Raw genomic sequence first — 12,683 nt, 5'->3', positions numbered from 1 at the left:
TGCAGCTGCAGCTGCAGCAACAGCATAGGGATAAGGTTCATTCTGCATTGGAAAGATCATTTTTATCACCTGCAATGTTCTATGTTGATGATGATGAAGAGTTGGAATCCACAACGGAGACTGAGAGCACTGAATATTCTTTTGGTAGACAGAGATGAGGTTTCTCTGCATTGGGAAGCTAAACACACAATCCCCTCAATTTTTTATCACCTGGAATGTTTGTTCTACGTTGGAATCCACAACAAGGACAACTATTCACATTTATATAGCAGTACATGTTGCCTTGGGAGAGAAAGAGGTACAGATGCATGCAAGCAGAGAATTACAATAAATGATCACACCCAAAAGGGATCCAAAACATACATGATTCGACTGTATGTGTTCTTTTGAAAGGCATGCAAATTCACAAACTTTTAACTTTGTTAATATTTGAGTTTAATTGAGACACAGCTTGATGATTATTTGCATGTGATATTGGACATCAATAGCTGGTCCAAATTTGCATGGAGCACCTGATGAACTCTTTTTTTTTTTTGTGGAATTAAGGGAAGTTTGGTGTCAAAATATCGCATGTCTCTAAAAATGAATACATGTAAAGTATGATTGTTGGAATTTTAAGGGTCACACATGTATAATTAAATGTGTTAAGCTATTATTTTGATTAGTCAAAATTAAAGTGATCCAAAGTAAAGTTATTTGGCTAAGGGACATAATTGTTATGAAAATTAATTGTGTGAATATCATCATGTTCCTAACTTAACGACGAGATAAGTTAGGAATATGAAACTCTTGAGGCATAATTATAGATTCATCAATTATGAATACAATCATAATTGTAGATTCATCAATTATGACTATAAATAAGGTTATGGTCCCCGGTTGCAGTATCAAATGAAGTTTCTCTTCACCCGTCAAGGAGAAATCTAAAGTTCAAAAGGTACTCTGCAATTGGAAGACCAAATCACCGATCAATTCAGAAAATACTCTAATGGATTCATCAGGTACGCTTCCGTATTAATCTGTTTATCAATTATTATAGGATTTCATGCATATTATAGTGGATTAAATAAGTTTTATGGAAACATTCTTAATCCATTATTTTGGATCTATTCGGTTTTGATTCTATAAAACAATTGTTTGATCCATATTTGATATGTTAAAAGAACCCCAACAAGTGGTATCAGAGCCATCCTATAATGATTGATGAACATTTAAGCTTGTTTTCTTATGAATTTTAATAATGTTTTCATCAATATTTTAAAATAATTTGGTTCTATCATCGTTGGGAAAGATGATAGTTTTATGTAATCATACTATTTTGAAGTGATTTGGTTCTATTATCATTGGAAAAGATTATGGTTTTATGTAATCATACTACAGCATACTTCACATTCAATTTAGTGCATTGTTCTGATGTGATATCAGTTTAATTTTGGATTATCTTTTCCACTTAGTGTCTTTTCCTATTCATCAATATGCAAAATTTATTTTTACATTACAAGGCATAAATTTCCCAAATTCTTTTTGGATTTTATCTAATTAATATGAATTTAATTAATTAGATATTGTTACAATATTATGTTGGTTTAATAATATTGTTGCAATATTATGTTGGATTAAACATAATATTGGTTCTATAAAGTTGTTTGTTAACATAAATTGAATGATTTACATGCTTTAAATATTTTAGTCAACAAATTAAGATCAAGCCAATTTGACTAATATGATCTAAATTCAATTAGTGATTGTTTAATATTAGATTGAGTAATTTAATATATGAAGTCGCCAAAGTGACCTCTCATATATAACATTTCTCATGAAAATATTAAATGTAGTGTGTATTTACATCTATGCAGTAATTATCCGGCCCAAAGAAAGGTTAATGACTGGCAGGATTTTATATATACCTGTAATGGTAAATACGTGATAATTATAAAGTTATACATGTAAATGATAAATCAATCCAAAGATGGGTTTCTCATTTGACATGCCTTATTATCAGTATTTGATCATTACAACAAGACTACCACTAGCAATTAATATTGAAGTCCAAAGACAAGATATTAATGTTGCACTTGGTATCTTACGATGGGTTAAATCATTATTTGAATTTACTTAAGTTTATGGCAATAAATATGAGCATAATTTCTGATTATCTATTATTCTCTTATTTAGGTTCTCTTGCAACAATATCTGCTAACCTCAGTTTTGTACCAGTTCTAAACGGAACCAACTTTAAAGATTGGAAAGAAAATATTCTGATCGTTTTGGGTTGCATGGATCTAGACCTTGCACTAAGAGAAGACCAACCTGCTTCTCTTACAGAAAATAGTACTCATGATGATAAGAGACTATATAAGAAGTGAGACAGGTCTAATCGCATGAGTCTCATGATCATTAAGCGCGGCATTCAAGAAGCCTTTAGGGGTGTGGTGTCCGAAGGGATTACCAAGGCCAAAGATTTTCTTACCGAAATAGAAAAGCGTTTTCTTAAAAATGATAAGGCAGAAACAAGCACTCTACTTCAAAGATTGTTTACCATGAGATACAACGGCAAAGGAAATATAAGGGAATACATCATGGAAATGTCTAATCTTGCTTCTAAGCTTAAAGCATTAAAGCTTAACCTATCAGAGGACTTACTTGTCCATTTGGTTCTGATATCTCTCCCTGCACCAATTCAATCAGTTTAAGGTCAGTTATAACTGCCAAAGGAACAAATGGTCTCTTAATGAGCTCATTTCATATTGTGTGCAAGAAGAAGAAAGATTAAAGCAAGAGAAGATTGATAGTGCAAACTTGGTCGATTGAAAGTGCAAACTTGGTCAACACCTCTAAGGATAAGGGCAAGAAAAGAAAATATAAACCTGGAAAGAATGAGGCTGATAAGGGTCCAGTACAGAAGAAACAAAATAAGGATGATACTTGTTTCTTCTGCAAAAAATCTGGGCATTTGAAGAAGGACTGTGCCAAATATCACGCTTGGCGTGATAAAAAAGGTACGTTCCTTACTTTGGTTTGTTCTGAAGCCAATTTAACTTCAGTAGTTAGAAACACTTGGTGGTTAGACTCCGGCACAACTACTAACATTAGTGTTTCAAAGCAGGGTTACCTGAGCTACCGAAGGCCCAATAATGCTGAGAGATGCATTTATGTGGGGGACGAAAAATCGGTAGATGTGGAAGCTATAGGCACATTTAGATTGTTATTGTGTACTGGACATTATTTGAATTTGAAAGATACTTTTGTTATACCGTCGTTTAGACGAAACCTAATTTTTGTTTCTTATTTGAACAAATTTGGTTATTCTTGTTCATTCGGAAACAATCAGTTTACTTTGTCTTTAAATTCAAATGTGATTAGAACTAGTTCACTTATGACTTATGACAATCTATATTTGCTTGATACTATAGCTTCCTATCATGAATCCATGAATGTGGAATTACGAGGTACCAAACATGATTGTGAAAGAAAGAGTACAAAGTAAATAAATTTCTATAGAACACTTAGGAACAAACTTTATGTTGACAGATCCTCTCACAAAAGATGTACCACTCAAAGTTTTTTTTTATGAGCATACTGCTCATATGGGTATATCCGAATTTGAGGAAACTTCAGTTTAGTGGGAGTCTGTCATATGTTTGTTGTATGTTCTATGCCAGATTCTGTATTTGTACAGACATTTTCTGATCAGAAATAAAGCTTCAGTTTATTATACTTTGTACATTATGGCTATTAAAGTTATTAATTATCTCATAAAGATAAAGTTGGACCAGTTGAAAATTGACATGTACATATCACATTCATGTAATTTTCATGCTACACATTTCATAATTGATCTATGTCATTTGGTTATGTTAATATTAGTGATCATTGATGGGTTTAGCTATGATTGATATAGCGAAGACCGCTTTGGTCCTATATTAATATGGTCAATGGACGAGATTGTTTTGTATGTCCTGTTTAATAATGGCAACAGTTTTGAGCTCATAAAGTATAGCACATTTATAAGGATACATATATGACTCAGTGGGAGATTGTTGGAATTTTAAGGGTCACACATGTATAATTAAATGTGTTAAGCCATTATTTTGATTAGCCAAAATTAAAGTGATCCAATTAAAGTAAAGTTATTTGGCTAAGGGACATAATTGTTATGAAAATTAATTGTGTGGATACCATCATGTTCCTAACTTAATGACGAGATAAGTTAGGAATATGAAACTCTTGAAGCATAATTGTAGATTCATCAATTATGAATACAATCATAATCGTAGATTCATCAGTTATGACTATAAATAAGGTTATAGTCCCCGGTTGCAGTATCAAATGAAGTTTATCTTCACCCGTCAAGGAGAAATCTAAAGTTCAAAAGGTACTCTGCAATTGAAAGACCAAATCACCGATCAATTCAGAAAATACTCTAATGGATTCATCATGTACGCTTCCATATTAATCTGTTTATCAATTATTGTAGGATTTGATGCATATTATAGTGGATTAAATAAGTTTTATGGAAACATTCTTAATCCATTATTTTGGATCTATTCGGTTTTGATTCTATAAAACAACAGTATGCACTCCCATTAAAAGAACCCCAACAGTATGCACTCCCATCACCTTTTAAGGTTTTAGGACTGTGAAGTGTCTTTAAGGTTGTAAAGATGATTTCTATTTTGATGGTCAAAATAAAAAATTATACTCTTTGATGGTCAAAATCAAAGCATAGGTAAATGCTTTTAAGGGAATTAAGGGAAGTTTGATGTCAAATTTATTCCATCAAACTGCAAAATATCACATGTCTCTGAAAATGAATATTTGTAAATACTTGTGAATATTTGTAAGTACAGGATGTTTCCTTCAGACAACAACAGCAAATACTTGAAGACAAATCAGCAAATACTTGGAGTGAAAAGTAGAGCAGATCAAGATCTTCCAATCACAAGCTCACATCCATTGATTAATCCATCATGTCTCACAATTTATTGCATAAATAGTTGACTTACCTGGTTCTCCAGCAGCTCAAGTCAGTCTCCAAGTGCATGACAGAAGAGACCAGCCAAAAGTCAACTTGCTTTGTCCTATTTTGGGCTCCAAATAGGAGGAAACAGCCGTTTGGAGAAATAGATTGTAACATTTGACTTACTCATATCATGTAACTAACAGTAGAAGACCAGTGTCATACTTACATGTTGAGCACAAAGAAAACATAGATATTGCTCCAACCTAGTCAAGCAAAAACTTGCTGTAGCTGGATAATGAGCCATCAGAGAGAGTTTCAACTAATCCATGCAATGCTGTTTCTCACATTAATAATGATCTGCTCAGACAATCATGAAAAAACCCACGATCTGGCAATCTCTAAGGACCAGTTATCTATACAACTATTTACTTTTCTTTGCAAGGTGACACCAATCATTTATCATCATGAGTTGACCAGAAAATTGCAAAAGATAGACACACTAACACATGAACTCTTTCTTCCCTCCTTATGCTAATCATTTTCTTTTTCTCATAAGGGGCAGACAACCAGTTTCCAGGATCACTTACCATAGTTCAGTTTGTTATATTCTGACAAATTAACATTATCCTAGCTTTGTATATGCAAAAAAATCATCCTTACAAATGCTAGTTAATAGAAAAGCTTATGTTATTATTTGTAAGTTGATCATCTTCACTAACCATACACAAGATCATTATCTGCATATATAATGCAGGTTAATAGCAATGACAGAGAAATTCTGACACCTTAGTAGGATCTACATGGAAGGCCTACAATTAATCAGTAAATATTTGTGCCGAAAAGGGCACATCCATGTGCAATAACTTGGTACCTGATATACACGGGACATGAATAACACAAACTTTAGAGAAAAGCTTCACAAGTCGCCTTGTTGTGACCCGCTGCTTTGCACCTGCTGCAGAGACGGACCACCGTACTTGTCTTGTTGTGATTAAATCGTTTTCTCCTTGGTCTTCCTGGTGGACGACGTGCAGGAGGGTATGAACTTACACCAGAATAGAAATCTATGCTTCCAACATCAGGTATCAGGTGGATAAGTGCCGAATAGGCCGACTGGTAGAATTCAATTCTGAAGTATCTTGAGCAATAATCATCAGCTGATCTATTGATCCGATTGAAGACTGCAATAGCATGCACACAGGGAAGACCAGAAATCTGCCACCTCCTGCAAGTGCACTCCCAGCTCCCAATGTTGACAACAGAAATTGTATTGCCACGTACCTCAAACACAGTATCCGAGGAGCATAAGACATTAAGCTTCCGGGCCTTTGACATCTCTGTTTGCAACTTTTGTTCCATAGCCGGTGTTAAAGTACCCACCCATGCATTGCATGATCCACGCCTTTCTTCCATGACCTCCGCTAACTTGTCTCTTATTGCATCAATCATCTGAACCACTGATGGTTCCTTCTTTGCAGGTATCCAGTTACTCAATGAGTCAACAATGTTTGTTGAGAAATGATCATATCTTGAGCCCTTGAAAATGGCATCTGACCAGTTTTCAGGTTTACTTGCCATAACCCACTCGGCAGCTTCTGCTGAAAAATTTCTTATGCTCTCAACAGATGCATTAAATTCCTCCATGGTGCAGGCTTGGGCAGCACGAGTAAAATCACTAATCATTGCATCTTTTACCTGTGATGACCATGGTCCCTTCCTCAATTCATTCTTAAAATCCTCTATGAGGTGATGCAAACTATAACTGTGATGGCTATCCACAAACGCTTGAGGCACTGCCCCATCCAAGCCCTTCTGCCTATTTGACACAAAGGTGATTGTTCGAGTCGCTGTTACAGCATATTTCAACTGCATCAGAAACCAAAGCCAACTGTCATAGTTCTCATCCTCTACTACAGCAAAGGCAACTGGAAAGACAGCATCATTTCCGTCGACCGAAGCAGCAACCAATAACTTAAATTGATTAGTTACCTTCAGAGGAATCTTATCAAGAAATAAAAGAGGCCGACAGCCATGCTCGAAACCATGAAGGGAAGCATGAAATGACACAAAAAAACGACGAAACTTTGAATCAACTGATGTGGATAACAAGGCAACACTGCCAGGGTTGGTTTCTAGTATTTTTTCAACAAACCAAGGCAATTGGCTGTACGTCTCTTTCATTGAATCATAAAGCTCCTTTTGGGCTACTTCCCGTCCTCGCCACACTTGTGAATAGGATAAAGCCACACCAAAATCTTCATAAATTTCCCTTGCGAGTTCTTTGGGCTTGCACTGTGGGCTAACATGTAATTTTTCTTTGATAATGCTGGTGAGCCATTGCCTTGTTGCCTTCCGTTGACCATCTTTGCCATTTCCTCCACCACAGGTATGAACATTATTCATTTTTTTAATCACAAACTTCTGCTTGCCAGATGTCTCAGATGCATGTATACGCCATGGACAAGTTTCTTCGTTGCATGTCACAGTCACTCGAGTTGTGTCATTCTTAACAAATTTGTATATAAAACCTCTACCGATTGCATACTTACATAATTGAGACCGGAAATCCTTGACATTATCAAATTCTTGCCCCACACCAGTAATAATACTGGCCCAAGAAGAGTTAGAAATAACAGGTACAACATCATCCGGAGTGACCAGAGATGCAAAGAGAGGAGTGCTTGGATCAACCAATATACTCCCGCTTGCCCTACAAATGATGTTTTATCAGTTATAGCTATGATTTTTCATATAGCTCTACTCCATAATAAAAGAAACATTTATGGAGCCAGTACCTTTCATCGATGTTGTCGGCAGTAATTATCCTTTGTCTGGCATTGTCTGGAGCAGCAGATGAGGCGGTGATTGGCATAACATAGCCATCAGAAATCATTCTAGATTATTGTCACAAAAAAAGAGGAAAAAAATAAACACAATTAGGATTTGCAGTGGATCATCTCAATGGCAGTAAAGAACAGAAAATTTGGGGAACATCATAAAGGTATACGATAGGCAATTAAGAAATCTCTTATTGCAGTTTCCGGTCGATAAGTTCTTTGGCATTCTTAGCAAACAAAGTGAACAAGAGATAAAGATAGAACTCTGAAAACAGATTAAGGGGTTGATGAATAAAATAAACAATTGGTGTATTATAAATGCTTCAAACACAAAATTTTAGCCTTTTTTTAATATCTTCTCTAATGTACAACACCAGATGATTATGAATTTGCAGGCACTACATGGGGCAAGAAAGAAAAAAGTTCCTAAGTATTAAATAGTCAACCTCAAAAGAATTACAAAGAATTATTTTGCAGTTCATGGATATCCATATCAAATTAGACATCATAGGATTACCTGTTATCATCATTTTCAGTCACAAATAGCCTCTTTTCTTGGAAATTATATACATTGTCTCCAGCAACATTGGTGATGGCATTTGGGGTATCAGAATCAACAGCGCTTACTCTAGCTCTAGTCACCCTAGAGAAACAGAACTTCTTAATTATCTACTACATACAGAGTGCATGTTATAACTAAATTAGCCATGAGCAAGTACCTGTTAGTAGAATTTAACCTTCTTCGTCTCCCACTGCGAGCGTTTTCAGCTGTGCCAATGTTTGAGATTCCAGAATCAGCAACAGTGCTCCGAGTTATCCTACAAGGGCATATTTGTTAAGTGAGTTCAGATTGCATTTAAGTGCTACCAATTATCCAAATGAGATTCTTTTTAGCAAATTTATAGAACAAAATACCTGTTATCAACCTTGTTTATAATATAGACCTCAGTGGTCAAAGCATTAGAAGTAAAATCAACCATCCGTTGTAAATCCTTGTCACTAGATATTGTGATAAGTGTTCTTTTGTTGCTCGGAAGAAAATATTTGATGGACATACCACTGACATCAACATTAAACATACTAGTAAGTTCTGACTTCAAATCATCAAAGAGTATGTCATGACCTACTTCAAGCGCATGAGCTTCTCCTCCAGAATATGAAAGAGACCCATCACTGTTGGTAACAAATTCACCACCATATTGGCAAATGGCCACGATTCCCCGCCCCTCCATGGTGTGCTCTAACTGCCTACAAATGAACAATAAGAAAATGTTCAACCAGAGTAATGCAAATTGAAGCAGTATATGCACAAAACATATAATCTGTGGCCCAAAATAACCTAGTGAATCACATACAAAGCCTACTTGTGTAATACATAGTTAATGTTACAATGAAGCACAACCAACATTGCACAAAGTGCCTCCACAATAAGCTCAAGACATCAGGGTAACCATGCAGAAGAATGTAAAACTTAATGTACAATTTAGTTGCAGCTCCAACAAAAACAAATCTATCACCTGAGGGCAATATAGAAGAACAAAGGATCTTTATATCAAGTTCCCATCTACCATAGAACTGAGATTACCTAAACAAAGACACTATGGTGCAGGATCCATAGTCAAAGTCATTTCAATTCGTTAGGCAATACGATAGGAGATGCGACTCTGAAGATTTGCTCGTGACTGTAAACTTATGAAAAGAACAATAAAAACACTTTTTCCAATGTTCAATAATATGGCCTTCTCCAAGCTACGAATAACTCCGTATCAGAGTCACTAATGGAATCCTCCACCATAAAGATTCCGAATGTGACATCATCCTTCTATGCTTTCAGCCCTGATAAAAATCAAGCAAAAAGAAGCATGTTCTCTTTTTCTGACTGCTTCCTATTGCTCGAAGTCCGTTCCAGGACCCGTTTCAGGCCTGGTAAAGACATAGTAAATAAAAAAGAAGCAATTTTTCCATATTCTTACAACTAATCGACTTCATGGTGGGCATCATCTAGGCGAATTCGGACTCACGAACAGTGTGGGCCGGAATCAAGAAAGAATTAGTGCAATCTTGAAGACTAAATCGATTAGTTATTCAGGGGACGACATAAAGAGATGCATGGACAGAGAGGAGGAGAGGAACCTGGATACGGCGTAGATCCGGCTGGAGCGGCGGCGGTGGGGGGGATTTGGAATAGGTACAAAAGAAAAGGGGGCTTAGGGCAAAGACGCAAAGAAAAGGGATCTATGTATATTTACACACATCTCCCTCGTCATGGGTATATGTGTAAAAATGCCTCGCGTGAAGGGCACTTAAGCAATTATCAATTTGAGAAGCCTGTTTTATCTGTGGTGTTTGTTGGCTATTAGGTGATTAAACCAGTCACGCGATTTAACACACGACTTGAGATACCGGGAGGCCGAAAACCGGTAGAGAATAGCGGTACTCTGGACAGCGATTCAAGTCGCGACCTCATAGCTTAGGTATAAGTTGGAAGTCTTTAAATGTGTACCTACGAAAGAATAGCATTCGGAAAGCGACTTTAGTCACGATTTCAACCAGGATTGAGAGGTGGGCGGAGGAACATTTTTCATAAAAACCGTTATTTGGGGGGTTTTTTCATTGAAGGTCTTCTGTTGCTTTTAAGGGCCGAGAGAAATTGATGCATTTTTATGCGTTTATTATGTATCATTTGCATATTAATCCTTCTTTAAAGAATTTTGCTTGCTGAGTTGTTTCATATTATTTCTTCTGCTAATTTAAGCTCATTATGAAATGGCTTCATGTGTGCTTATTTCTTCCAAAAATATTGGATGTTGTTTATTCATTACTTATATATTTTGATTTTTTTTACATCGGCATTTTGAACATATACAATTATACATGATGACATCGATTATGTCTATATTAATTTAACTTTATTTAAAGTTGTATAAATAAGAAATTTGATGTGATCGAATAGGGAGTCCATAAATGCTCGCTTGATTATTGAGGGGGTTCGAGCACTTGTTACATGACTAACTTATATGAAGATCAAGATTGATATAGTGACACTTGAGTTAATAATCGATAAAGATAAAATAATTTTAGTAAACGATCAATAATTGAGTCCTTGTCCTATCGTTTTAGGTGTATAGTTGAAATATTTTTCGAACTACTATTTTGGATTGATGTTTGTATGGCTTAGGTTTGATCTCGTCGTACCTTCCCACTTTTAATTATTTTCGAGGATAAATAAATTTTGTATCAAATGATATTTCTAAAAATTATAGATCATTATAATATCAAATAAACAGAAATAGAGAACATATAATTAGACTTGTGGAAAGAAAAAAAACAAAAAAATATTGGAGAAAAATCTCGTTATGGAGAAAATGTTTACGAATTTTTTTTATTCAGGTATTAATATGAACATATAGAGAAATCAATGATAGAAGGAAGAATGCACTCTTATTTTGGCATGACATATCCCTGGTAAAGAATCGCAAGGATTAAGACTACATCCTCTCACTTTCTTCTGAAAACCCTGGTGTGGTAAGATTGTGAGACTTCGCTTTAAAGGCTGATAAAGATGTTCAATATAGGATGTATTGATGGGGAAATCTGCCTACTCCTGTTTATTCTATGTGTTTTCTCTTTGTCCAGCAACCAGATGGAAGAACTGCTCGGTTTCATCTCAGGTCTTTTAGAATGTTTACTTGGTTTCCTTGGTCATTGGGATTAAGGTTTAATGTTCCAACCTATCTTTTCGAGGGAAAAGAAGACAGAGAAAGTTGATGTTGATGTCTGCTTAGAGTCTTGTATTCATCAAGACCATATCTGTCTTCTTCATTATTAGAGATAAAGCTTACCTGCCCAACAAGTAGGAGAAATCTCAAGGTGGAAAATGGAAGCACCCACTGCAAGTGCTAACTCTCAAGTTCATCAACATGAGACCAACTTGTAAGATTAACATCTGATGAACCATCAAGCAACATCGATAGTCCTACCAAACAAATCCAACAGTACCCACTTACAGATACACAAATCACGATACAAACATGTAAGGAACTCGAGAAGAGTTCACAAGTAGCATATCAAGCAGCTTTATTCAACATACTACTACGTATCATGCCCGATCGACATGATCGGTACTGATCAGAAGCAGCAGCAGAGGCACTCGAGGCAGCACTCGCAGGCCTCAAAGCAGCAGAAGCAGCAACAGAAGGCGAATAAACTGCCACAAAATGGATCAAGAAGCCACAATAAGTCAAGAAAACATCCTTCCAACCTCAATCTGCAGTCACTTGATGTATATCATATGGAATGGAGATGAGACTGTGATGATACCAGGCGTAGAGGAAGCCCTTCTCCTCGTGGCGTCTCTGGACGTGCTCCATGTACGACATCTCCTGCGCGCTCGGCGCGTCCATCTTAACTCCAAAGCAGCCAACACAGCCAAATAGAGAGAGAGAGAGAGAGAGACGAAAGGGCTCTTCACAGATATAATGTGATCAAAGGCCTTCCTTTCTCCTTCACTCTATCTTATCGATATCTCTGCTTGTCTCTTTCCTCCTGTCCGAAAGCGAAAGGGTTTTGGTTGAGCATGCGTGGGTCTTCGATTCCTTCTCTCTACAACCTGGCCGTCGACTACACCCGGGCGTCATCCCTGCAGAGACGATGAGGTGGACAGCTGAACCAACGAAGACGTGTGGAAAACGGCGACTTGGATGTAGCTGTCACACGTAGAGAAAGAATCCCAGATATCGGTCGAATCCGTCATAGTACTTTCCAGGTGTGATGTGGCAAACCATCTGTGAGAGATGGTACCACCCTGAAACTTATCCAGGTTGATTCGACCGTCCATAAGGCTGAGGTATCATTACGTTTGCATGTGCAACGCATGTCAGATA

At 36.4% G+C, this 12,683-nt stretch overlaps 1 protein-coding gene across 1 annotated transcript; it reads right to left on the bottom strand.

Annotated features, from left to right (window-relative positions):
• Nucleotides 1-5,632: 5,632 nt before the first annotated feature.
• Nucleotides 5,633-9,991, bottom strand: LOC135643548 (uncharacterized). Its single transcript, XM_065160634.1, has 6 exons — nucleotides 9,934-9,991; nucleotides 8,716-9,044; nucleotides 8,520-8,618; nucleotides 8,318-8,443; nucleotides 7,759-7,857; nucleotides 5,633-7,673 (listed from the first exon to the last, which is right to left on the bottom strand). The coding sequence occupies exons 2-6, from the start codon at nucleotides 9,030-9,032 to the stop codon at nucleotides 5,867-5,869; spliced, it is 2,448 nt and encodes an 815-aa protein (XP_065016706.1). The 5' UTR covers nucleotides 9,033-9,044; nucleotides 9,934-9,991; the 3' UTR covers nucleotides 5,633-5,866.
• Between the last annotated feature and the right edge of the window lie 2,692 nt (nucleotides 9,992-12,683).

This window comes from Musa acuminata, chromosome BXJ3-7 (genome assembly GCF_036884655.1).
Source record: "Musa acuminata AAA Group cultivar baxijiao chromosome BXJ3-7, Cavendish_Baxijiao_AAA, whole genome shotgun sequence".
Taxonomy (NCBI): Eukaryota; Viridiplantae; Streptophyta; class Magnoliopsida; order Zingiberales; family Musaceae; genus Musa; species Musa acuminata.
The sequence above is the reverse complement of the archived record's forward strand: the minus strand, read 5'-3'. Positions and strand labels throughout refer to the sequence as shown.

Bases quoted from the DNA above. Each gene is read 5' to 3' on its own strand.
- LOC135643548 (XM_065160634.1), bottom strand. From the start codon at position 9,032: ATGGAGGGGCGGGGAATCGTGGCCATTTGCCAATATGGTGGTGAATTT. The intron at 8,619-8,715 runs GTATTTTGTTCT...ATGCCCTTGTAG, and splicing joins ATAAACAAGGTTGATAACAG to GATAACTCGGAGCACTGTTG. The intron at 8,444-8,519 runs GTACTTGCTCAT...CTGTTTCTCTAG, and splicing joins AGGTTAAATTCTACTAACAG to GGTGACTAGAGCTAGAGTAA.